Raw genomic sequence first — 26867 nt, forward strand, 5'->3', positions numbered from 1 at the left:
AATAATAAGATCCAATGTGACCCTCAGCAGACCCGAAGTAGACAAATGGGGAGCAGAAAGGGAAGCCAGTTTCCCCAAAACCCCTTTATTACCTAGCCCAATCTAAGGCAAAGGTCTGGGATTATCATCGAATGCTGTCCACTGGCCAGCTGATATCAAAAGTGCCTCATTTCAAAGCCATACACCCTGTGATACCTGAACACAATTATGCAGGATATGCACACTCAGTGCAAAGAAATTTCTTGCTCGTGTGAAACTCACTAAGTAAGCAGAATACACTCAGTGGCCAGTTTATTAGATACACCTGTCCATTAATGCAAGTATCTAATCAGCCAATCATAAGGCAGCAACGTAAAAGCATGAAGACATGGTCAAGGGGTTTAGCTGTTGTTAAGACCAAACATTAGAACTGGGAAGAAATGTGATCTGAGTGACTTTGACTGTGGAATAATTGTTGGTGCCAGACGGGGTGGTTTGAGTATCTCAGAAACTGCCAATCTCCTGGGATTTTCACACACAACTCTCTTGAGCTTACAGAGAATGGAGTGAAAAATTTTTTTTTTAAATTCAGTCAATGACCGTTCTGTGGGCAAAAACACCTTGTTAATGAGAGAGGTCAGAGGAGAATGACCAGACGGGTTCAAGCTGACAGGAAGGTGACAGTAGCACAAAGAACCACACTTTACAACAGCAGTTTGCAGAAGCGCATCTCTGAACACACACGTCAAACCTTGAAGTGGACGGGATACAGCAGCAGAAGACCACAAACATACACTCAACAATCACTTAAATGAAGTGGCCACTGAGTGCATTTGAAACTTTATACGCTTTCCCCATATGGTTAGATAAGCACATATTATGCATGCACACCGATGAATAAAACAACATAGACAGGTAGCCCAGTGGCCAAGGGCAGCACAGTAGTGTTACGGTTAGCGTAACATCGACGCGGGTTCAATCCCACCGCTGTCTGTAAGGAGGTTGTACTCTCTCCCCGTGACCGCATGGGTTTCCTCCGGGTGTTCCAGTTTACTCCCACAGTCCAAAGACTTATGGGTTGGTGTCAGTAAGCTGGGGGCATGCTATGTTGGTGCTGGAGGTGTGGTGACAGTTGCAAGCTGCACAGCACATCCTCGGATTTTACAGTTGTTGATGCAAATGACACATGACTGTATATTTTGATGTTTTGATGTACATGTGACACATAAAGCTAATCTCTTTAATCTCAAAGTATGGGTCAAAGGGTCTTTACCTGTGCTATATAACTCAAGATTCTCTACATCTGTTTCTGTTTAGATGATATATAGTTAATGCTTACCGCATTAGCAGGAAAAGCTCGAATCATAACAGCTGTGAAGCCCTTGTATAAGGAGCCAATACCCTCTTCCCTTATCAGCTCTCGGAGGACGTCACGGAATCCATTGGGATATAGTCCGTCAGGAGCTAGTTTAGCAAAACAAGGAAATCTATTACCTAGTGGAACTGTAGGCATTCAAGAACATAGGAAAGAACAAAAGTGAAAGCTGAGTTTATCATACGCCCAAGAATGCACAGGCAAAATGTACGGCAGCAGCATCACACACAACATCACAATTAAACATAAAATAAACACAATTTTTACAAGAAAGAACACAATGAGAACAAAAAAAATCAGTCCATTTTAGTGCAAAGTGATCAAAGTGGTCATAGTGTTGCTAAGCTCTAGCGATTAGGGATTGTGCAGGTTATTTCAGAACCACATGGTTAAAGAGAAGTAGCTGTAGTTGCACCTGGTGAGCTGGAATTGAGGCTTCAGTACCTGCTGCCTCATTGTAGCTGCAGGCCTGGAGAGTGGGGATTTTTGATGATGAATATTGCGTTCTGCTGCAAGTACTACTGATGGCAGGCAGGGATGCCCCTGTGATGTACTAAACAGAGTCCTTACATTTCTGCACAGTTGAATTGCTGTATCAGACCATGATGCAACCAGTCATGACACTTTCAACAGTACATCTGTAAATGTTTGTTAGAATGTTCAGTGACATGTCGAACCTCCTTAACCTCCTAACAAAAGATGCTGGCATTTACGTGCTGGGCCCAGGACAGGTCATCTGGTATGTTAACGCTCAGTAACTTAAAGCTGCTGACCCCGCCTCAATACTGACTGGCACATAGTTGCCCTTCCTCCAGCTCCTGAAGACAACAATTAGCTCTTTAATTTTATTGACGTTGACCAAGAGGTTTTTTCTCATGGCTCAACTCATCCAAATTCTGCCCATAAAGGCTACACAGGGAATTGCCCACTATATTTCACCCTGCCCACATTACCCCATAGAATATTTTAGACCTTAAAAATAGAGGGTGCTTTATTTCTTCAGTTAGCCTCTAAGTAAGGTGGTAAATCACATTCAGTTTTCTGTGCTTTGTTCCAAAGGTCATTCTTCCCGGGAGAATCCATCAGCATGGAGTGACGTGACTGCACATGGCAAAGCTCGAGCTCATCTTCCCCTCCAGACGGCACACTACCATTCACTTCTCAGAGGTGGCTAGTGCGTCGTGATCGGGGGCAAAAGTCACTGTGAATTCCCTGTGCTTCACATTCACTGAGGAAGTCAGAGGCCCGATGTTTGGGGAATCTGCGAGTCCACTGCAGGCTGCAGGCTGGAGGCATGGAGATGGCCCGCCGTGGGGTTGGACAACTGTCTGTGTGTGAGCCGGCCGGTGGGTGGCAAGGAGAGAAAGGACTTGCTTTATTGCTGTTACTCTATTGTTGTTTTTGTTGCTTGTGTTGTTCTGCTGGGCATTATGGGCATATGCTATACTGGTGCCGGAATGTATAGCAACACTTGCAGGCTGCCCCCAGCACCTCCTTAGGCTGTGTTGGTTGTTAATGTAAACAATGCGTTTCAATGTAGTTTTGGATGTACATGTTATAAATAAATGAATCTAATTATTTCTGCCACTGTGCCCACACCAGATTTTGTACAAGGCTGTAATGGAAATGTAAACTTAGCTATTTGAGCTTGTTTAAAGTCAGTTATAAAATCAGAGTACTTCAGCCCATCTAGGCCATGCTGAACTGTTACTCTGCCTACTCCCATCGGCCTGGACCATACCCCTCCAATCCAGGCACTTACCCAAACTTCTCTTAAACGTTGCAATCAAACTTGCATTCACCACTTCTGCTGCAGCGCAATCCACACTCTCACCACCCTCTGAGAGAGAAGTTCCCCCTCATGCTTCCCTTAAACATTTCAACTTTCACCCTTAACCCATGACCTCTCGTTCTGCACACAACCTCGGCACAAAAAGCCTGCTTGCATTGACCCTACCCATCCCCCTCACAATTGATTAGATTAGATTAGGTTCAACTTTATTGTCATTGTGCCGAGTACAGATACAAAGCCAATGAAATGCAATTAGCATCTGACCAGAAGTGCAAAAGGAGAGTATTATTTACAAAATAACTGCGAATGCAAATTAAGTGCTACAGCACACAAATATAAAAGTACTGAGCCAGTCCAATATGAATGCAATACTGCTTAGCGCTGTGATGAGAGGTTCAGCAGGGTCACAGCCTCAGGGAAGAAGCTCTTCCTGAGCCTGCTGGTGCGGGAGCAGAGGCTCCCATATTTTGTATACCTCTATCAAATCTTCCCTCGTTCTCCTCTGCTCCAGGGAATAAAGTTGCAACCTATTGAATCCTTCCCTATAACTCATCAGTTCCTCAAGACCTGGCACATTCTTGTAGATTTTCTCTGTACTCTTTCAATCTTACTGATATGTTTCCTGTTGGTAGGTGACCAGAACTACACACAATACTCCAAATTTGGTGTCACCAACATCTTATACAACTTCATCATAACACTGCTACTGCTTTCAAACGCCAGGCTGCTTCTGACAAATCACACCCCACACATACTGGTAATGTGGAATGCTACAAGCTCGATTCACTGTTTTATTGGAAAATGGCGGGGAAGTTGTGTGGCCTTGGTCACATTGAGGACTCAGCCTCAAACCATAGTGTCGCCAGCTTGAGGTCACCCAGGAGAGGCGCGGAGTTGGCGCACTCCACCAGAGGTGATGTGGCACGGCATCAATGCTACAGTCAGCGCCGTCTTCTAGTGTTTGCTTGGCAGAAAACAAAAAGTATCGTGTTCGACAGCAGACTGCTGTAACATTCATGGACTCAAGGTTCTGGACTATATTTTTGTGTGACTGTGTTTTATTGCTGTCTTACATGTGCTATGTGTGCCTTGTGCTGTGTGTGACTGCTGGTACTGTGTTTTGCACCTTAGCCCTGGAGTAACACAGTTTTGTTTGGCTGTATTCATAAATGGTCGGATGACAATTAAACTTGAACACCCGCTCACCCAGCTCCAGTCACGAAAGGACAAGACGGGAAGTTAAGGATAAACTGACCTGTCTGAAATCGGGACTTCAGTACATCTGGAGGGATTGCAACTGCCCAGTTGAAGATTCCAGCCATTCCACCAGCAAACAGGATTCGGGGAACACTGAGATCAGACACACTGTAGCGAAGGTGAAAAACCACAAGGATTTGTAGAATTAGAACCACTTAAATTAACGTGATACAACAGACGACCATTTGGCCTGCTGAAACTACGCAGGCTCTAGGAGAGCAATTAGATTCTTGAAACCATTCCTGTTTCTCACCACCATCTTAATTTCCAACCATTCTTAATTCTGTTTTCCACACAGGAGCAAATTAAACACAGCTCACAGACCTCTCCCTATGTTCCTATGTAACAAGCCATTGGCAAATGTCTAACAGTAGCAAAGGGCAGCTCCCCAACTGTTCTTCAGCTCCTTTCCAAGAATGCAGCTGCAAACACTGCCAAGGACAATCATTTGTCCTTTATCTGTGCAAGGTCTTTGGGAACAATGAAACATCCAATCCAGCACACCAAGAATATCCAGGGATCTTTTCCTGAACTGGGAATTTGGGAAGTGGGATTGCAGTTTACTGTAAATTAAATTCAAGGGTCAGCTTTATTTGCCATATCCATTCATGTGTATTAGGAAAAGTGCTGTGGTGTGTTGGCATGACATGCAACAAAAATGACAACATTTAACAGTTATACAGGATAAAGAGTTATATAAAATAAAGTTAGAAGTACAGACATGGAATAAAATGTGCATAGACCCCAGCATATATTTGCAAAGTAAACAGCATTAAAAAAAAAACACAAGAAATTCTGCAGATAGTGAAAATCCAAAGCAAGACACTGAAAATTTTGGAGGAACTTAGGTCAGGCATCATGTGTGCAAATTAATAAACAGTCGCCGTTTCTGGACAAGACCCTTCTTCAGGACTGGAAAGGAAAGGGGAAGAAAGCCAGAATAAAAAGGAGGAGAGGGGGAGTGGAAGGAGAATAGCTAGAAGGTGATAGGTGAAGCCAAATGGGTACAAAAGGCGAAGGGCTGGAGAGGAAAGTGGACCATCGGAGAAAGGGAAGGAGGAGGAGAACTGGGGGAAGGTGAGAAGAGGTAAGAGGCCAGTGTGGGGAATAGAAGAAGGGAGGGGAAGGGAATTTTTTTTTTTGCCTGAAGGAGAAATTCATCTTCATGCCATCAAGTTGGAGGTTACCTAGATGGAATATAAAGTGTTGCACCTCCACCCTGAGGGTGGCCTCTTCAAGTCACAAGAGCATTAGAAAAAGTGGTTTGAAGTGTCTACAGTGCAGGGATTGAGATAACAGACAGTGGAGTGGCTAACGAGAATAACTGATCATATTAATTGTCTGGGGCGAAGAAACTCAGAAGACCATATAGCCATAATTCAAAGGAGTAGAATTAGGCCATTCGGCCCATTGAGTCTGCTCCTTCACTCCATCATGGCTAATTTATTATCTCTCTCGACCCCATTCTCCTAGCTTCTTCCCATAACTTTTGATGCTCTTGCTAATCAACAACCTATCCATCTCTGCTTTAAATATACCCAATGATTTGGTCTCCACAGCTGCCTCTGGCAATAAATTCAACAGATTCACCACCCTCTGGCTAAAGAAATTCCTCCTCATCTCTGTTCTAAAGGAATGTCTTTCTGTTCTGAGGTTATGCCCTCTGAACCCAGACTTCCCTACTATAGGAAACATTCTCTATCTTCAGACAGTCTCACCTGGTCCCTCAACACCATCTCTTTGGCCAAAAAACACAGCAGCATCTCCACTTCCTGAGGAGATTGAGGTGTGTGAGACTACCCTCGCCCCCCCACATCCACCCAGCACTCTAACCATTTTTTTTTACAGGAGCACCATCGAGAGTGGCCTGACCAGCTGCATTACTGTTTGATATGGAGATTACAAGACATGTGACCGCGTTCCTACAAGTATTGAGAGGACTGCTGAGAGGATCATCTGGGTCCCTCTTCCATACATGATTAGATGGCACTTGGAGTATTGTGAGCAGGTTTAGTCTCCTTATATAAGGAAGGATGTGTTGGCAATGGAGAGGCTACAGAGGTACAGAGGTGAACCATGGATGATAATAAACTTAATTTGAATTTGAAGATAGTGTTAAGTTTTTCTTTTAATAGGCCTATAGCACTTTCTGGAAGAGAACTTTTGGAAAACTCATTTTGCTGGGGGTTAAGTCCACAATTATTTTTTCCTGCCCACTTATTTGTTCAGAACACATACATGTCCTACAGTGATGCTATATTGCATCCAATGACCTTTTCTGGAATCGAGAGTGGCCTGACCAGCTGCAATTTTACTGTAGTTTACTGTCGTTTTCAGATATTGTAAGAGGATTAACTAGGGCTTTCAGTGGACTATTAGACTATTGGACTAATATTGCAATATTAGAAGCAACTCACCTTTGTCCTTCTGGAGTAAGTGAATATTTCAGCCACTCGTATGTCATGAAGTACATTCCACTTGCAGGGACATCTGTCAAAACAAAAGGATGAAGGTTAGAAGCAAAATATTCTTGAAGCTGAAATAACAAAAAGATGGCTTGTATTATTTTAATAATCCCTCTCAAGTGCAGCCCCAACCTTCTCCCTCCACTCAGTTTTGTTTAATACTAGTATTGTCATGGCCGAATTCCTAAAGAAGGCATTAGCAAGGTGAGACCCCTGTGATGTTTTATAAAGGCGACCCCTGCATTACGGAGTCAGAGGTACAGTTGCATTCCTAAAAAAACTGCCGTAATACAATTGTCTGTAATGCAGAGCCCTGTAACCTGTATGTGAGTCAAGAAATACAACTTTGGGGAAAAAATTAATTTTGTTAGCCCTTTTTTTTAAACCCAATACAAATTGCTTGTATGGGTTAGGATTAGTGAGCTGTGGGCATTCTCTGTTAGCACACTGGAAGCGTGGTGACATTTGCTGATGCAAAGCAACCCATTTCACTGTATGTTTCTATGTTTTGATGTACATGCGAGAAATAAAGCTAATCCTTAATCTTTGAGCTTTCCACATTTTCCTCGCTTCATAAGCATCTTTGTCCCTCCACCCTCACACGGTGGCAGATCAGTGCAACAATATTCTTGGCAGCAAGGATAAACAGAGATGAAGCAGATGGTCTTGAGTAGGAAGAGAAGTTGAAAGCCTCCACCCTCAGTTTCCCACTTTAAATCACTCCTTGGCGTAACAACACAGCAGGGTCTCTACAACTCATGTTCTCAATATTATCTGTTTATTTATCTTTTTTGTATTTGCACGATTTGTCTTCTTTTGCACACTGGTTGGTTGTCTATCTTTCACTGACTCTACTGAATCATTGATCTCTGGAATGGTTCTGGAGGGCTGCAAAATTGCAAATGTCACTCTACTATTTAAAAAAGGAGGAAGGCAGCAGAAAAGAAATCACAGACCAGTTAGCCTGACCTCAGTGGTTGGGAGTCAATCGTTAAGGATTAGGTTATGGAGTATTTGGTGACACAGGACAAGATAGGACAAAGTCAGCACGGTTTCCTTCAGGGAAAATCTTGCCTGACAAACCTTCAGAATTCTTTGAGGAGATTCCACATAGGATAGATAAAAGGGGATGCAGTGGATGTTGTATATTTGGACTTTCAGAAGGCCTTTGACAAGGTGCCACACATAAGGCTGCTTACCAGGTTAAGAGCTCATGGTATTACAGGAAAGTTATTAACATGGTTAGAGCATTGGCTGATAGGAGGCAGCGAGTGGGAATAAAAGGATCCTTGTCTGGTTGGCTGCCAGCGACTAGTGGTGTTCCGCAGGGGTCGGTGTTGGGACCACTTCTTTTTAATCTGTATATTAATGATTCAGATGACAGAACAGATGGCTTTGTTGCAAAGTTTACAGATGATGCGAAGGTTGGTGAAGGGACAGGTAGTGCTGAGGAAACAGGGAGGCTGCAGAAGGACTCAGACAGATTAGGAGAATGGGCAAGAAAGTGGCAGATGAAATACAATGTTGGAAAATGCATGGTCATGCACTTTGGTACTAGAAATAAATGTGCAGATTATTTTCTATACAGGGAGAAAATCCAAAAATCCGAGATGCAAAGGAGCTTGGGAGTCCTTGTGCAGAACACCCTAATGGTTAACTCGCAGGTTGAGTCAGTGGTGAGGAAGGCAAATGCCATGTTAGCATTCATTTCAAGAGGTCTTGAATACAAGACCAGGGATGTTGTTGCTGAGTCTTTATAAGGCACTGGTGAGGCCTCACCTTGAGTAATGTGAACAGTTTGGGGTCCTTATCTCAGAAAAGATGTGCTGGCGTCGGAGAAGGTTCAGAGGAGGCTCACAAGGATGATTCTGGGAATGAAAGGGCTATCACCCGAAGAACATTTGATGGCTCCAGGTCTGTACTCGCCAGAATTAAGAAGGATGAGGGGAAGATCTCATTGAAATCTTTCGAATGTTGCAAGGCCTAGACAGAGTAGATATGGAAAGTATGTTTCCCATGTTGGGGAGCCTAGGACAAGAGGACACGGCCTCAGAATAGAGGGGCATCCATTTAACAGAGATGCGGGGAAATTTCTTCAGCCAGAGGGTAGTGAATTTGTGGAGGCCAGGTCGTTGGGTGTATTTAAGGCAGAGTTTGATAGTTCTTGATTGGTCACGGCATGAAAGGTTACAGGGAGAAGGCCAAGCCGTGGGGCTGAGGAAGGGAAAAAAGGATCAGCCACGATTGAATGGTGGAGCAGACTTGATGGACCAATGGTCTAATCCTGCTCCTATTCTTATGATCTTAAGGTCTATTGTGTTTCTTTGTACCTACTACGAATGCCTGCAAGAAAATAAATCTTGGGGTAGCATAGTGACACATACGTATTTTAATAATAAATTTACTTTGAACTTGGTACATCCGCAGTTTTAAACATAATTCTCTCGGGCTTGAAAGCAAGCCCAAGCGCATCACTGCCAATGGACACAAAAAAACATCACCGTGCAAAAGTAATTGACAAATCTTGCTATTGCTTTGACTTCAGACTGTGGTTGAAACCACAAGTACAGTCACTGACATAAGTTAAAAGGTGAACATCCTAATGCAATTTTTCACTCTTTAATACTGAACATAATCATAGCCACAATATAAACACAGGGCTGGCTGACTTGCTCCATCCGTCCATCTACGTATGTATGTATGCATGTGTGTATTTATTTATTTATTTACTGGGGTACAGCGAAAAATAGGTTCTTCCGTCCCTATGAGCCACGCAGCCCAGCAATTCCCCGATTTAATCCTAGCCTAGTGACAGGAAATTTTACACTGACCAATTAACTGCCCAACTTTGGACTGTGGGAGGAAACCAGAGCACCTGGAAGAAACCCATGCTGTCACAGGGAGAATAGACTGTGGTGGGAATAGAACCCAGGTCACTGGTACTGTAAGACCTTGTGCTAACCACTACGTTACCATGCCTTTAAGGTATTTTTCCATTTCCATATGAGCTTGTGGATTGACAGGGTGCTTCTAGCACCCTTTAAAGCTCAGCCTAAATATCAGAAAGCAGCATGCACTGTATTAAGCAACTGTCGCTCAAATGACAGTGTCAGAGAGGAGAACGACTGGTGAGTCCAGATGAGAGGAATGAGGAAGGAGAGATGGGAACTGTGACAGGATGGAGGGGAGAGGTTGCAGGAGAGAAAGGAGAGATCTGCTCCCCGATTGGCCATCACCCCAGCAGGGTCTTGGCACCCACAACTGTCTGTGGCAATGAATTCCACAGAATCATCATCCTCTGGCTAAAGAAATTTCACCTTAAGTCTATTTTAAAGGGATGTCCTTCTATTCTGGTCCTAGACTCCCCCACAGTAGGAAGCATCCTCTCCACGTCCACTCTATCTATGTCATTCAATAGGTTTCAATGAGATTCCCCCCCCCCCAACCAGTTCTTCTAAACTCCATCAAGTACAGACCCTGAGCTATGAAATGCTCTTCATTAGTTAACCCCTTCATTCGAGGGATCATTCTCATGAACCTCCTCTGTAGCCTCTCCATTGCCAACACATCCTTTCTTATATATGGGGACTAAAACTGCTCACGATACTCCAAGTGCCATCTAACCAATGCCTTATAAAGCCTCAGCACAACTCCTGTTCCTATTTCTTTTGTTCTTATGGACATTGCCCTAGAATCTATCTGCAAGGTAACAATAAGATCAGCAGCAATTAGTATGAACGTAATAAACAGCAGAATCTCCAAAAGAACTGATTAAAACAAAAATCTTGTTCACCAGGTTGTGCTTGATGAAAGCCCTTGGGTGTTCATGCAGTCTTTAAAGAACATTGCAAGGATATGAACACACATCCACAAGAATAGGCAATAAATCCCTCTCAGTCCTGCTCTGCATTTAGCAAGCTCGTGGCTAACCTGAACCACGGTCTCCTGCCAATCCCAAAAAATTGAACTGTGCTAGGAATAAACTTTGAGACTCTATAACCATTGGTCCCTGCTGTCAAGACTTCCAAAAACTTCAGTCCTCTGGAAGGAGAAATTCTTCCTCATCTCATCTTAAGAGGCCAATGCTTGCCCTGAGACAAGTCTAGACTCTTGCTCTGCAGAAACATCCACGCAGAATCAACTGTGTAAAAGCCCTCTGATGATCAACGAGATCACATTGCTCTCACAGAAATGCACTACAGGCACATACCACTCCCTGTGTAAAAAACTTGCAGTTATGGTCTCAGTATATGAAGCAAAATCTCCTTATTCTTAGACTCCACTCTACTTGCAATGAGGGAAAACATCAGAGCACTTTTAAGCTTTTGCTTTAATCTGCATCACTAATGGTTGAAGTTGAAGTCTGCAATGAGTAACACTCCAAGCAATTTTACAAAATGCTTAAAAGATAAAGATAAAAAATTAGCTTTATTTGTCACACTTACATTGAAATACGTTGCTTGCACCAAGTCAAATTGGTGAGAATTGCGCTGGGCAGCCCACAAGTGTTGGCACGTTTCCGGTGCCAAAACAGCATGCCCACAAATCACTAAACCTAATCTGCACACCTTTGGAATGTGGGAGGAAACTGGGGTATCCAGGGAGAATGTACAAACTCCAAACTCCTTACGAGATGTTGTCATCTGTGCTTCATAAATACTTCAAATTTTATTAAGAACCATTGATAAGTCTTAGTCTTTTATCCCTTCTCTCTTTTTTTGCTTCAATTCAGTTCCCAAAGATATTCCCATTATTCTTAACCTTTGCATCTTATACTCCAGATACTGACTCAGTCTAGTTTCTTCACGAAGAGGAAGATTGAAGCAAGAAAGATCACAGAATGTATTTTGGTATGGGATTCAGGCAACCAATCTACCCATGACTACAAGAAACTACAGGTAGTTGTGAACACAACTCTGCGCATCAATGAAACCAGCCTCCCCTCCATTGACTCTGTACTTCTTGCTGCCTCAGCAAAGCAGCCACCACTCTGCATGTTCTCTCTTCACCCATATCCCATCGGAGAGATTCCCCATTCTGGTCACGCTCTCATCCCTTCTCTTCTCCTCCCCTGTCCATCAACTCCCTCCGGTTGCCCTCCTCCTTCCCTTTCTCCCATGGTCTCTCCTACTAGATTGCTTCTTCTTTAGCCCTTTATCTCTTCCACCAATCACCTCCCAGCTTCTCACTTCATACCCTTCCCCCACCCACCAACCTTCCCCCTCACCGGCTTCACCTACCAGCTACCAGCTTACACTCCTCCTCCCCCCACCTTCTTATTCCAGCTTCTGCCCCTTTCCTTTCCAGTCCTAATGAACGGTCTCAGCATAAAATGCCAACCGTTTCTTCCTCTCCATAGATGCTGCCTGACCTGCTGAGGTTCCTCCAGCAATTTTGTGTGCGTAACTCTAGATTTTCGTAACACACTTTTTGTCCCTCTTCCCTCCGGGAGAAGATCTCAGGAGCTTGAAGACTCGCATGGCCAGATTTGGGAACAGCTTCTTTCCAACTGTGATAAGACTGCTGAACGGATCCTGACCCGGATCTGGGCCGTACCCTCCAAATATCCGGACCTGCCTCTCAATTTTTTTGCACTACCTTACTTCCTATTTTTCTATTTATGATTTATAATTTAAATTTTTAATATTTACTAATTTTAACTATTTTTAATATTTAATATTTGTAATCCAGGGAGTGTATAGCGTAGAATCAAATATCGCTGTGATGATTGTACGTTCTAGTACCAATTGTTTGGCGACAATAAAGTATAAAGTATTTCCAGCATCTGCAGAACCTCGTGTTTGCAAAAAGCATCAATTCCTAATTCCAACAGACACAAAGTTCAAGATTCAGCTAGGATAAAGCTGCCAAGAGCGGGAAGCATGAAATTGAGATTGAGCAATTGACAGACATAAAATAGACTGAAAATAATGAGAGATTGATAGGTTCTTGACTGGCAAGGGGGTTAAGAGTTACAGATAGAAGGTAGAAGAACGGGGTTAAAATAAAATCAGCTATGATTGAATAGAGCAGCAGATTCAGAGTCAGAATCAGGTTTAGCATCACCAGCATATACTGTGAAATTTATTAACTTCGCAGCAGCAGTAATAGAAAGAAAAAGAAAACTGTGACTTACAGTAAATATTTATATATATAAAATAGTCAAATTAAATAAGTGGTGCAAAAAAAAGGAATAAAAAATGTATTGATATAGTGTTCATGCATTCATTGTCCATTCAGAAATCTGATGGCAGAGGAGAAGAAGCTGTTCCTGAATAACTGAGTGCGTGCCTTCAGACTTCCATACCTCCTTCCTGATGGTAGCAATGAGAAGAAGACATGGCCTGCGTGATGGAGGTCCTTAATGATGGATGCTGCCCTTTTGAGGCATTGCTCCTTGAAGGTGACCTGGATACTATGGAGGTTAGTGCCCATGACGGAGCTGACTAAGTTTACAACTCTCTGCAGAGTACTTCGACCTTGTGCCGTAGCCACCCCACCCCACCTCCATACCAGACGGTAATACAACCAGTTAGAATGCTCTCCATGGTACATCTGTAGAAATTATGCGTGTTTTTAGTGACATGACAAATCTCCTCAAAACTCCTAATGAAGTACAGTCACCGTCTTGCCTTCTTTTGATGGGCTGAATGGCCCAATTGTGCTCCTGTATCTTATGGTCTAAACAGAACCAATGACATTTTGTTATCATACCTCTCATAAGGGTGAGGGCTGTTCCCTTGTAGATGCCCCGAATGCCCATCGTCCTGTAGATCTGTTTTGCACAATCCACTGGGCCAGCATACTTCGTCTCACCAGATGTCGCTTGAATCTAAAAGTGTGATTATTAAAAATACAAATAAGGAAAACCTCAAACCCAAAGGAAAGAGGCAGAAAAGACACCAACTTCATGCATTCTGTCTTCTTCTTAGAAGAGCATTATTTTAAAAAACTGCAGTCATGTTTGCTCATTTCAGATCCACGCCCTACTGGAGTTGCTAATGGCAGTAAGAATGTGAATTGCTCTGAGCAGATGGCCCTGTATTTGATCGCCAATGTGCACCGGGTTGCCAGACAACCAGTAACCATCCCACACAATGTCAGTAAGATGAGGCAGAACAAACCAGCAAGAGCTCTAATTCCTCTTCTCAGCAGGACACACACGCACACACGCACACACGCTACATCACTGAAGTACCAAAGGTGCGCTGGCCACGAGAAGAACACTTCCATTTGCACACTTCACTTTTGGACCAGCATCTTGACAAAGCAAAGTAATAAAGCATCTGGTTTAATAAAGTCAAGCATAAAATGCTGGAAACACTCAAAAGGTCAGGTAATATCGGTAGAAACAGAAACAGGGCTAACATTTCAGTTCGAAGACCCTTCAACAGAATTGAGAAAGAGAGAAAGTAATAGACGTGAGAAAGTCTGCAGATGCTGGAAATCCAAAGTAACACGACAAATTCTGGAGGAACTTAGCAGGTCATGCGACATCCATGGAAATGAATAGATAATCGAAGTTTAGGGCCAAGACCCTTCTTCAGGACTGAGAAGGAAAGGGGAAAGGTGCCAGAATAAAAAACTGGGGGGAGAGGAAGGAGACAAACTTCAAGAGAGAATGTAATTTAGCTTAATATTGCAGAGAGTATAGCTGTGGGGGTCAAGAGTATGTACTGGGATGGACAGAGCCAGGGAAATATCTCTAACACAAAAGATTCTGCAGGCACTCGAAATCCAGATCAACACACACAAAATGGTGGAGGAACTCAGCGGGTCAGGCAGCACCTACGGAGAGGAATAAATGGTCGATGTTTTGGGCCAGGACCCTTCTTTAAAACAGGCCAGTCCTGATGTAGGGTCTCAGCCTGAAATATCAACTGTTTATTCCTCTCCACAGATACTGTCCACACTCGCTGAGCTCCTCAAAGAAATATCTCTGGAAGGTTGAGGTTAGGCTGGCTCAGGTGCTTCCAACATTTATCTATTTGACTAAGAATAAGGATCACAGAGGGGGCACGCACAAACAAAAGCACATTAAAGGCATGAAACTCAGGTCAGAGCTGTTGCTGAAATCCGAAAGCAAAAGAAGAATGCTGGAAATACTCAGCTGATCAGGCAGCATCTGTGGAGAGAAATACTGCATTAATATTACAGATCATTAACCTTACAACAAAACTGGCCTGCTGACAGAAACAGGCAAAGCAAGTCATCCCAAACTGCTGAAATTTGGTATCAAATCCTCAAACAGCAACAGATCCAGATGAAGGATAAAATTATGTTCCTTAAACGTACATTAGTTCTGTTATAACAGTCCAAGAGGAAACAGGAAGTTGGATTAGAGTAGGATCGGGATATATAATGAGAATAAAATTCTGATTCTCAACTCAGTTAATGGATCCACCCTGCTTGTGCACACACACACACAAGAAATTAAAAGAGTATGCAGGAAATGAACATTATGTCATACAGCATCTGTGGAGAGAGAAAAACTGAGTTAATACTATAGATGGGTAACTTTACAACAGAACTGACTAGAGCTGTGATGGATCCTGGTACTTCTGCAAAGTCAAGAATGAGGCACATAAAATGTGTTGCTTACGATCATTTTAAGTATAAGAGTAGCAAACGAACAAGAAAGCTGAGTTGAGAGGACCTTGGAAAGACAAAGAAAAAAGTCATGGTCATCTCAGATAAACAAAATACTCAGTGATAAACATTAACCTATAAAATAGCCAGATTCAAGTGGCTTGAGGCCTGTTACAGAAAACTAAGAAGTTTCTAGAAGAATACAGAAGCAACTGTACTGTAATTACTGGAAAATTCACTGAACATTTACATGTATATGAGTGATTACACTAGACAACAAGCTTATTCGAAAGTATTGCTTGTTTAGAATTTTTTTTATGATTGATCACTTGAAACTGAACACAATTTCAGACTACTATTGTCATGTAGGAATTTGGAGAAACAAGAAATTAACTTTTACTGAATATAATACATTTATTTGCATAATGGTGCTGATACTTTGCAATAGTTCAACTAAGCTAAGAATGTTTTGATGATGATGAATGTTTTGTTCATTTGTACTAAGTGCCTGAGGCTTCTCATTTAAGTGTACAATAATAATCAGCCAGCATTGCTCAATTCCAGTCACCCTGAAACCTTTTTTCCATGACCATAATGTCCTGGTGAAACCTTTCACCATGCAGCACCAAGATTTGCAGGGAAGCAGCCTAAATGGGAATGCAGAGAATTAATCTTTAGTGACATATTGCACTTCATGGTTTTGTATGCTTGAAGCATGTTGTTAACCAGCTACATGTAGTTCGGTGCTCTGTAGTTGCCAAGAAAATTTTCAACAACATTCTTGAATGCCTTCCATGCAATTTTCTCTGGTCCCACTTGAAGTTCTTTGTCATTGGTAACCTGCCTGATTTGTGGACCAACAAAAATGCCTTAATCTTGATATCAGTTATTTTGACTTGAATTATGAATTGAAATTAAAAATATAGGTGATTTCAAAAAAATATGGTGTATGATAGGGATATTTCATGGCGAATTTCATGATCAGCAGCCCAAAATCCATAAGATACATCCAAAAGTATTCAGGAAGCAAAATCTATGTCGTCCAGTGTTATACAAGCAAGCATAGGAAAGTTAAACTACAAGAAAAATTACAGTTCCACACCCCCAATACAACAGCTGATACAACAGAACTATCAGGAATGAACTTCGTATTGCAACTAGACACTCAGAAAGTTAAACATTTCTAAACAGTCATTTTAGGATTTCATCTTAGGGGATTTCTATCTAGTCAACAATTCTTACCTGCAGAAGACACTTGATCCTTTCTCCTGGTGCCATGATGGCAGTGGTAAACACCCCAGAGAGCATTCCTGCAGCAAACAGCTGTGGATATCTGAACAGTAAAATACAAAGGGAGAGAATCAGTCACTCTGAATCCCCTTCTCCCAAGTTCCAAGACCTAGGTCTTTGTACCTCCCTGTGCAAGTGGACCCTTGATTTCCTCATTTGCTGGCCCAGTTATAGACAATAGACAATAGGTGCAGGAGTAGGCCATTCGGCCCTTCGAGCCAGCACCGCCATTCACTGTGATCATGACTGATCATCCACAATCAGTATCCAGTTCCTGCCTTATCCCCATAACCTTTGATTCCGCTATCTTTAAGAGCTCTATCCATCTCTTTCTTAAAAGCATCCAGAGACTTGGCCTCCACAGCCTTCTGGGGCAGAGCATTCCATATATCCACCACTCTCTGGGTGAAAAAGTTTTTCCTCAACTCCGTTCTAAATGGCCTACCCCTTATTCTTAAACTGTGGCCTCTGGTTCTGGGCTCACCCATCAGCGGGAACATGCTTCCTGCCTCCAGCATGTCCAATCCCTTAATAATCTTATATGTTTCAATAAGATCCCCTCTCAGCCTTCTAAATTCCAGAGTATACAAGCCCAGTCGCTCCAATCTTTCGACATACGACAGTCCTGCCATCCCGGGAATTAACCTCGTGAACCTGCGCTACACTCCCTCAATAGCTAGAATGTCCTTCCTCAAATTTGGAGACCAAAACTGCACACAGTACTCCAGGTGTGGTCTCACCAGGGCCCTGTACAGCTGCAGAAGGACCTCTTTGCTCTTATACTCAATTCCCCTTGTTATGAAGGCCAGCATGCCATTAGCTTTCTTCACTGCCTGCTGTACTTGCATGCTTGCTTTCAGTGACTGATGCTAGTATAGATTGGTAACATCTCCTTACACTGACAGTCAGGTGCACCACTAGGCTTTGTATTTTGCCCCCCCCCCGCCCCACTCACTTTACACTTATGATTGTGTGACTACGTACAGTTCCAGTGCCATATTTAAGTTTGCTGCTGACACCACTGTTGGATGAAATAAAAGCAGTGACAAATTGGCATATGGGAGAGAGACTGAAAATCTAGTTGAATGATGCCACAATAACAACACTCATTGCCAGCAAAACCATAAAGCTGATTATTGACAACAGGAGGGAAAAGCCAGAGGTCCATGAACCAGTCCTCATCAGGGGCGCAGAGGTGGAACAGTCAGTAATTTTAAATTTCTTGGGCATTATCGTATCAGAGGACTAGTCCTGGGACAAGCCCGTGTCATCACAAAGAAGGTATGACAGTGCCTTTACTTTCCTCGAAGTTTGTGTAGATTCTACATGCCAACAAAAACTTTGATAAACTATAGATGCACAATGGAGAATGTCCTAACTGGTTGCATCACAGCCTGATTTGGAAACACCCAGGAATGGAAAAGGCTACAGAAAGTGGTGAATACAGCCCAGTCCATCACAGGCAAAGCCCTCTGTACAACTGAACACATTTCCATGCAGCACTGTCACAAGAAAGCAGCATCCATCAGCAAAGGCCACCACCATCCAGACCAGGCCATCTACTACCATCGGGTAGGAGATACAGAAGCCTTAGGTTCCATACCATCAGGTATAGGAACAGTTATTACCCAATAACTATAACCAGCATGGATACCTTCAGTCATCACAACTCTGTACTGATTCTACAACCTACTGACTAATTTTCAACTCATGTCCTCATATTAATTCTTATTTACACAGTTTGTCTTCTTTTGTACATTGGTTATTTGTCAGTCTTTGTTTTAGTCATAGCTTTTTCATAAACTCTATTGTATTTCTTTATTTTCCTTCAAATGTCTGCAAGAAAATTAATCTCAAGGTAATACATGGCAACATATAAGTATTTTCACAATAAATTTACTTTAAACTTTGGTTGGAATATTAGAATACAAAGGAAACCAAAACATCAAATTTCCGTGTATTCATTGGTAAATGCAGTTTATCAAGAAAAGTTGTTTAATTAAATCACAGGCCTGGTTTCAATCAGGTGACAAGGATGGTACAAGCTGTGGAGGATAGTTAACTCAGCCCAATACATCATGGGCACATCCCTCCCCACTAATGGAAGTACTACAACAGGTACTGCCTCATGAAGGCAACATGCATCATCAAAGATCCCCACCATCTGGACAATGCTATCTTCTCGCAACCTCTGTTGGATAGAGGTGTAGAAGCCTGAAGTCCCACATGACCAGGCTCAAGAACAGCTACTTCCCTTCAGCCATTTGGTTCTTGACCAGCACAATCCAAATCACTACCTCACTATAGCAACAGTACAATCACTATGACCACTTCATATAACAGTGGACTTCTTTTATATTACGTGTACCTTTCTTGTGTAATTTGGTATAATCTATGTTTTTGTTATAAATGTTGTCACTAATCTTCCAAGAGGACCACAACCTTATCATAGGGTTTGGAGGGTTACGTGCCTCACTGATGCAGAGAGTTATGTTGGCTGGAGTCAGGGCTTTATGCTTCAGCTCTTGGTAAGGTCACCCATGCCAAACAGGTCAAAGGGTAGAGGTCAGAGTAAGAGTGGTCCACTGGTCCTCCAAGTATGGGGGTTCAGCTCAGGGATAACAACCATGACTGGTAAAACAGAATTGTTAGAGAAACAGCAATGAAGAATCCTTCTGCATCTGAGTGTGATGGTAGTCCTGAGTCTCCACCTGGGACTTGCATGACTGACAGCAGTAAAAACCAAAAAGGAAGCTACTGACATGATGAAGGAAGCCCTGGACACTACGAGTGATGGAGGACCCTCATTGCTGCCCTGGACGCCAGTGGTATAATGGGCAGTAAGTAAGGTGTCTCTAATGATACATTCCTGCTGCAAGTAAGTTTTCCATTGTACGCACGTATACATCAAGGATACACTTTATTCACCGTATATTTACTGTGGTGTGTTGGTGTGACATGCAACAAAAAAGAACTACGTTCAACAGTGATGAAGAATGATATAAAAATAAAGTTAGAGCTTGAAGAACAGATATGGAATAAAATGTGCAGAATATAAGCACAACTTTCAGATACTGAGAGGAAACATTGAAGGGAAGAGGACGAGAAGGGGAAGAGAGATTTCCCTCGGAACAAACTGCACAATGCACATGTTGAAAGGACTGTTGATCTCGAGGCTGAGCACCTCACATGAGCAGCAGTCACATGGGTCAAGTAGCCAGAAGACTGTTGCTGTTCTCTCTTGCTGACAGAAGACTGGACACACCTATTCCACTTTGATTTACAAAAAAAAAGAGAAGGCAGAATCACAAGTCAAACCAGCATAGTCTACAAGCTGCCTTTGTTTCCCCAGGCTTGGCACATCTAATATGAGAAGGCATAACTTTAAAGCAATTAGAGGAAAGTATGGGGATGATGTCAGAGCGACATTGTTATAGAGAGAGGTGGGTGCATTGAACATCCTGCCAGAGGTGGTGGTAGAGACAGATACATTAGGGACATTTAAGAAACTCTTAGATAGGCACATATATGATAGAAAATGGAGTGGGGGAAGGGCTAGATTGATCCTTGAGCTGGCCAAAACATTGGCAGAATATCGTTCCCAGGATTTATTGGAGTCACTCTCCCAGCCTAGGTGTCACATCTCCAAGTGCTCCTATCACCACCAGGATTACTCTCGTTTTAAACTTCCACATCCTTTCTATCTGTTCTTCCAAGTCCCGGCATTTCTACAGCTTCTCATATTCTTTCTTCCTGATGTTGCTGTCATTTGGGATTGCCACATCTATTACTATTGCTTTCTTCTGCTCCTTGTCCAGTATTACTGTGTCTGGTTGGTTGGCCAGTACCTGCTTATCAGTCTGTATTTGGAAGTCCCACAGGATCTTAGCTCTGTCATTCTCCAATACCTTCTCAGGTGTTTCCCATTTGGTCTAATCCATACCCAGGGCAGATGCTCCTGTACACAATTCCTGCAACTTGGTTGTACTGTTCAGTATATGTTGTCCCTGCCTGCATCTTGCACCTTGCTACTATGTGCTGGATGGTTTCAACGATTCCTTGCACAGTCTGCATCTTGGGTCTTGTCTGGCATGACAGACCTCTGCTTCTATTGTTCTTGTGCTTAGTACCTGTTCTTGTGCAGCCAAGAGCAGTGCCTCTGTGCTGTCCCTCAGCCCTGCCATTTCCAGCCATCGGTAGGACTTCCTTATGTCTGCTATCTCTGATATCTGGCGATGGTACATCCTGTGCAGTGGCTTGTCCTGCCATGGCCTCTGGTCCTCTGGCTCTGCTTCACCCACTTCCATTTCCATGTCCCCTGCCTGCTGTCTGAGGTATTCTCCTAGCAGGTCATCCTGAAGGGGATGTTTCGCATTTCTTCCAGGACTGTGGCCTTGACACTTCCAAGTCCCCATCCTCCTTTATTCCAGTGAGTATACCGTCGCTCACCGTTGGACATTGGACAGAATCTTCCATGCAGTTTCCGGTTCTTGTTGTCAGCAGCTTCTATTGCAGCTGGGTATCTGATGACTGGTAGGACGAATGTATTGGTGGCCCTGATCTTGTTCTTCCCTTTCAGCTGGCTTTTTAAGACCTGTCTCACTCTTTAGAGGTACTTCGATGTTGCAGCCTTCCTCGTATCCTCATCGTGGCTTCCATGCGTGTGTACAGTTCAGACCCCCCAGCCCACCGATATCATCTGTTGACTGGCCCCCAACGCCTGCTAGGCAACACTGTGGCTTTGAGTCCTCGTCCTGACGTTCGACTCCTGCTAGGCGAATCCGTAGCTTTGAGGCCCAGTCCTCGCATATACAAACACATATAGATCAGTAAAAATACAACCAGACAACTATATAGTCAGTCCTTTTTAAATTTTCAGTTGCCACAACTGCGCTACACCACCTTCCCCCCGCCCCCCAGTAGTAGAGCATGCTGGCTCAGATGCCTCTCCTCCAGTGGCTGAAAAGCAAGTGACCCCACAGCTTGAGGCCTGAGTCCACTGAGTGACACTAAAAAAATCTGCAGTCAGCCACATCAGAGCCTGTTTTCTGCTGAGTGAAACTCTGGGAGGACAGCTCTAACTCCGTTCTGGACACCAAGCCATAACGCCCCCGGTGAAGCACAACAGCTTCGTTCTCTCAGCCCGAGCGGCTGCAAACGGGTGGCACCATGGCTTCAGGCCCAGCCCTCACCACGACGAAGGACTAGGCCCACTCCATCTGCCCCTGCTCACAATAACTCAGCGAATCGAACTTACGGCAAACCAGATTAACAATGTACAAAGGGGTCCCGCGATCATAAGAAAAGCAACCATGGCAACCACTTGCTCGGGGATGTCAGAGGTACATCTTTTTTTTAAACAGAGTATGGTAATTGTGCAGAATTCCCTGCCAGGGGTGGTGGTAGAGGAAGATATATACATTTAAGAAACGCAAACAACAGGAATTCTGCAGATGCTGGAAATTCAAACAAAACACATCAAAGTTGCTGGTGAACGCAGCAGGCCAGGCAGCATCTGTAGGAAGAGGTGCAGTCGACGTTTCAGGCCGAGACCCTTCGTCAGGACTAACTGAAGGAAGAGTGAGTAAGGGATTTGAAAGTTGGAGGGGGAGGGGGAGATCCAAAATGATAGAAGACAGGAGGGGGAGGGATGGAGCCAAGAGCTGGACAGGTCTCGTATCCCTTTTGCCTATCACCTGTCCAGCTCTTGGCTCCATCCCTCCCCCTCCTGTCTTCTCTTATCATTTTGGATCTCCCCCTTCCCCCTCCCACTTTCAAATCTCTTACTCACTCTTTCTTCAGTTAGTCCTGACGAAGGGTCTCGGCCTGAAACGTCGACTGCACCTCTTCCTAGAGATGCTGCCTGGCCTGCTGCGTTCACCAGCAACTTTGATGTGTGTTACATTTAAGAAACTCTTAGTTAGAGTAGGTTAAAAGGTCAACACAACATTGTGGGCTGAAAGGCCTGTATTATGCTGTAATATTCTACGTTGTATGCACAGAACTGAATAAATATGGTTTAACCTAGTTACTTCTGGGTGTGACTTTTATTGTGAGTTACTGTTATTTTTCAGAGTAAAAGTCATTCCCAAAAAGAAATAAATATCTTGGGGAACAAAAGGCATGTGATAAATTGGGTTCAGAGAGCAGCAGAGTGGTTGAGAGATGAGATCGTGGACTGCCAGGGAAGGTGTTAAACAGTGGAGAAAAAGAGAAAACAAGGAGTAAAATCAATTGCTCATGATGTTTCGTGTTGCTGTAATGTCAGGAATAATTTAAATACTGAAAGTGGCTGCAAATCACCATTTAGGCACAGCAGTTGTGTGTGTGGGAGGCAGAGATGGCGCGATTTAAATGCCCTCAAGGGTCTGCTTTACAGCCCTACAGTTGTTAATTTTGTCCGCAGCGAAAGTCCACCGTTGCTTAGCAATGAATTGGAACAGCAGATCTCACAAGGAAAACATGCACATCATGAGGACAAAACACTTCCAGCAAACTCACGGACACTGATCCCTCACACAATGCCCATTTGGAGTGAACCAGACAAGTAGGGCTCATTATGTTCATACCCACAGTAAAGAACAACTTCAGCCGTTCCTCATGCCGATCTGACAATTATCTGACAATTTACTATGTCCGCCAAAGCCCAGTAACAGATCTAGTTCAGCAAATCTGAGCAGCCGGTGTTATTTTATGAAGAGAGGCAGGAAGTCATTAATCCTTCCTGACTTACATAGATTCAATCAAAACATTTCAGGTTTATTTCCTATGGAAATCTCCTACTTTTACAAGCTGTTTATTTTTTGAGGTGATTTAATGTGTTATGACACCAAAGACATGAAGGCCACATCATCTGCTCCCTGTTAAAGGTCTAGCTGGTTTGGTTTGTGAGCAAAACAGACCTGAATCCATTCCACTGGAAGCTCTGGAACGTTAGGGCCATGTCTTACAACATTAAAACCCACTAAGGGAGGCTCTTTAATTCATAATTCCCTTTAAAAGCAACGTTTTTTGCTGGGTACCTTCATAACCATTGCCAGAGGTAACATAGAGCATAGAATAGTACAGCACAGTACAGGCCCTTCGGCCCACAATGTTGTGCCGACCCTCAAACCCTGCCTCCCATATAAGCCCCCACCTTAAATTCCTCCATATACCTGTCTACTAGTCTCTTAAACTTCACTAGTGTATCTGCCTCCACCACTGACTCAGGCACCGCATTCCACGCACCAACCACTCTCTGAGTAAAAAACCTTCCTCTAATATCCCACTTGAACTTCCCACCCCTTACCTTAAAGCCATGTCCTCTTGTATTGAGCAGTGGTGCCCTGGGGAAGAGGTGCTGGCTATCCACTCTATCTATTCCTCTTATTATCTTGTACACCTCTATCATGTCTCCTCTCATCTTCCTTCTCTCCAAAGAGTAAAGCCCTAGCTCCCTGTCCGCTAATCTCAGTGTCCGCTCTTCAAATGACAGGGGAGCCACTGGAATGCCTGAACAACGTCCCACTTTACCAAAAAACAGAAACCACACCCAGTAATAATTCTCCATTGGAGGTAAAGGCTTACAGACTGTAGAGATCAAGACAGTGGGATCATTGTCAATACAAATAATCCAAGAATTTGTAGAAAAGATCAGAATCCTGACAAATTAACAATTTTTGATCTTGCTGGATTTACAGACAAATGTCTAGTGGGCTTCAAAACTTGCTGTTCCACTTGTACTCGTGCTCATCCTGTATGAACATAGAACAGTAGAGCAGAGTACAGGCTCGTTGGCCCATAACGTTGTGCCAAGCAGGTTCCAAACCCGCACTCCATACACCTTCTCCATGCGGTATGAATAGGCTCTTCCTCAGGTCCGCTCTAAACCTCGTATTCAGTGCCTTAAACACACACTGTCCAGTTTTGGACACCTCTGCTTGTCCTTCTTAATTATGCATTACTTTTCAGCCTTCACTGCTCCATAGTGGCAGGGCCATTGAGTTCAGCCAGGAACCTCCTTCTCTTCACCAGTCCTCCCATCAAGTCCCGCGACCACCATCAAACACTCACTGTTACTCCTTCCCGACCGTAACCCATTTAATCATCCCACATTGGCATTAATTTCCCCCCAGATTCCACCACATGTCAACAACAAACACAAAATGCTGGAGGAACTCAGCAGGTCAGGCAGCATCTTTGGAAATGGAAAAACCATCTATGTTTCATGCCGAGATCCTTCGCCAGGTCTGGGAAGGAAGGGGAAAGATGCTAGAAGAAGAAATTAGGGGGAGGGGAAGGAGGACAAGCTTGAAGGTGATAGGTGAAGCCAGGTGGGTGGGGGAGGAGAAATGAAGTAAGAAGCTTGGAAGTGATAGGTGGAAAAGGTAAAGAGCTGAAGAAGGAGGAATTCGATAGGAGAAGAGAGTGGACCATAGGAGAAAGGGAAGAAGGAGAGGAACTAGAGGTGGGGATGATAGGCAGGTGAAGAGGCCTAAGCGGGGAATCGAAGAAGAGGGATGATGAAAGGGCTTGGCCTGAAACGTCAACTCTATTTCCATAGATGCTTTGTGTTGCTTTGGATTTCTAACATCTGCAGAATCTCATGTTTACCATTCATCAACACCCTTGGGGCAACTGGTTCAATGCTTTTCTCAGTTTCCTTTCTGAAACTGAATTTTAACCATTTCTGTTCTGTTGTTACATTCATGGTTAAGATGGTAATTACGCAAATAAGCTTAGTCTAGGGAGGCACCATCATCAGCATTGACAAGGTGGACCTTGTATGATTCTATAAAATCAACAACCAATTAAAAACTAAATTATGCTCCAATCACAAAGGTTACTCACGTGAGGACATCTTCCGGATGTTTCTGTTGTAGTTTTTTGCCCAAACCAAAGCCAAAGAAGCAGACAGCAAACATTGGAGTAACACCAATAATCGGGGCAGCCATTCCCTTGTACAAACCTTTCACACCCTAAAGGGAGACATGACAGATCTCAGTTTGCAGACTGATGCAGTTTCACCTGAAACAAAAAGTCACTCAAAATATTTGTGACTTTAACACAGAAGTACAGTATAGACCCATTGGCCCACAGTGTTGTGCTGAACTTTTAACTAACTCTAAGATCAATCTAACCCATCCCACTCACATAGCCCTCCATCTTCCAGCATCCATGTGTCTATCTAAGAGTTTCTTAATATCCCCTAATGTATTCGCCTCTACCAACAATCTTGACACGGCATTCCAAATGGAGATGCATGTGGATGTCTAAGGCAGCTCTCATTAAGTCAACCTGATTTTGGTCACACTTTGATATTGAGATTCAATATTGAAACTAACTATTTATGGAAATAGCAGTTATGTAAGAATGTAACTGCAGACCTTCTGAGCTGGATTCTCAACTCAGGCTGAATTCTGAGCTGAACTACTGTGAACTTGTTCCTGCAGAAATGTAGCTCCAGTCCTGATGAGGGCCTTGGCCTGAAATGTCAACTGTTTATCCTCTCCACAGATGCTGAGTTCCTACAGCAGTTTGTGTGTAACTCTCAATATCTATCATCTCCAGAATCTCGTGTATTTATAATCTATCCAGTTCCATTCACTTTCCTTCCAAGTTGCGTGAGCGCATGGTGGCGCAGTAACTAAAATGCTCCTGTGCACATAGCCTTCGTTGCCGCGCAGCTGGAATTGGATGCAGCTGGAAAAAGTTTATGAAACATGAAAGATTTTCTGTGTTGTACTATATTTCATTATTCCCTTCAATTAATAAATAAAATCAAAAGTATGTGATTTTTCCATTTTCATTCTAAATATTCATTGTATGCATATGACAAAACATAAACATTTAAAGTGCCACAACACAAGGAAAACTGCAGATACTGGAAATCCAAAGCAACACACACAAAATGCTGGAGGCACTCAGCAGGCCAGGCAGCGTCTACGGAAAAGAGTAAATAGTTGATGTTTTGGGCTGAGACCTTTTAAAATGTCACACACAGTTTTCAGGCCATGTAAAAATAAAAAAAATTCCTGCTCAGAGCAATTGTTGGTCTGTCCAGCTGTAAAAAAAAATAGAGGGAATGTTGGTTCCATCTCACATCTATTGCTTTGATATTAAATTTCTGCTCTTCATC

General features: G+C 43.3%; 1 protein-coding gene across 2 annotated transcripts in view; it reads right to left on the reverse strand.

Moving 5' to 3' along the window:
• Positions 1-26867, reverse strand: part of prkar2aa (protein kinase, cAMP-dependent, regulatory, type II, alpha A) — a 355118-nt gene that overhangs the window by 321207 nt on the left and 7044 nt on the right. Inside the window, exons 3-8 of one of the 2 annotated variants that reach the window (XM_072280286.1) lie at positions 25580-25707; positions 16700-16790; positions 13583-13700; positions 6821-6893; positions 4402-4511; positions 1319-1443 (exon numbers count right to left, since the gene is read on the reverse strand). In XM_072280286.1, the coding sequence (XP_072136387.1) occupies positions 1319-1443; positions 4402-4511; positions 6821-6893; positions 13583-13700; positions 16700-16790; positions 25580-25707 (645 nt within the window). The remainder of the gene's footprint in view (positions 1-1318; positions 1444-4401; positions 4512-6820; positions 6894-13582; positions 13701-16699; positions 16791-25579; positions 25708-26867) is intronic. The other variant, XM_072280287.1, reaches the window with a different exon arrangement.

The sequence above is a fragment of the Mobula birostris genome, chromosome 16, assembly GCF_030028105.1.
Source record: "Mobula birostris isolate sMobBir1 chromosome 16, sMobBir1.hap1, whole genome shotgun sequence".
Taxonomy (NCBI): Eukaryota; Metazoa; Chordata; class Chondrichthyes; order Myliobatiformes; family Myliobatidae; genus Mobula; species Mobula birostris.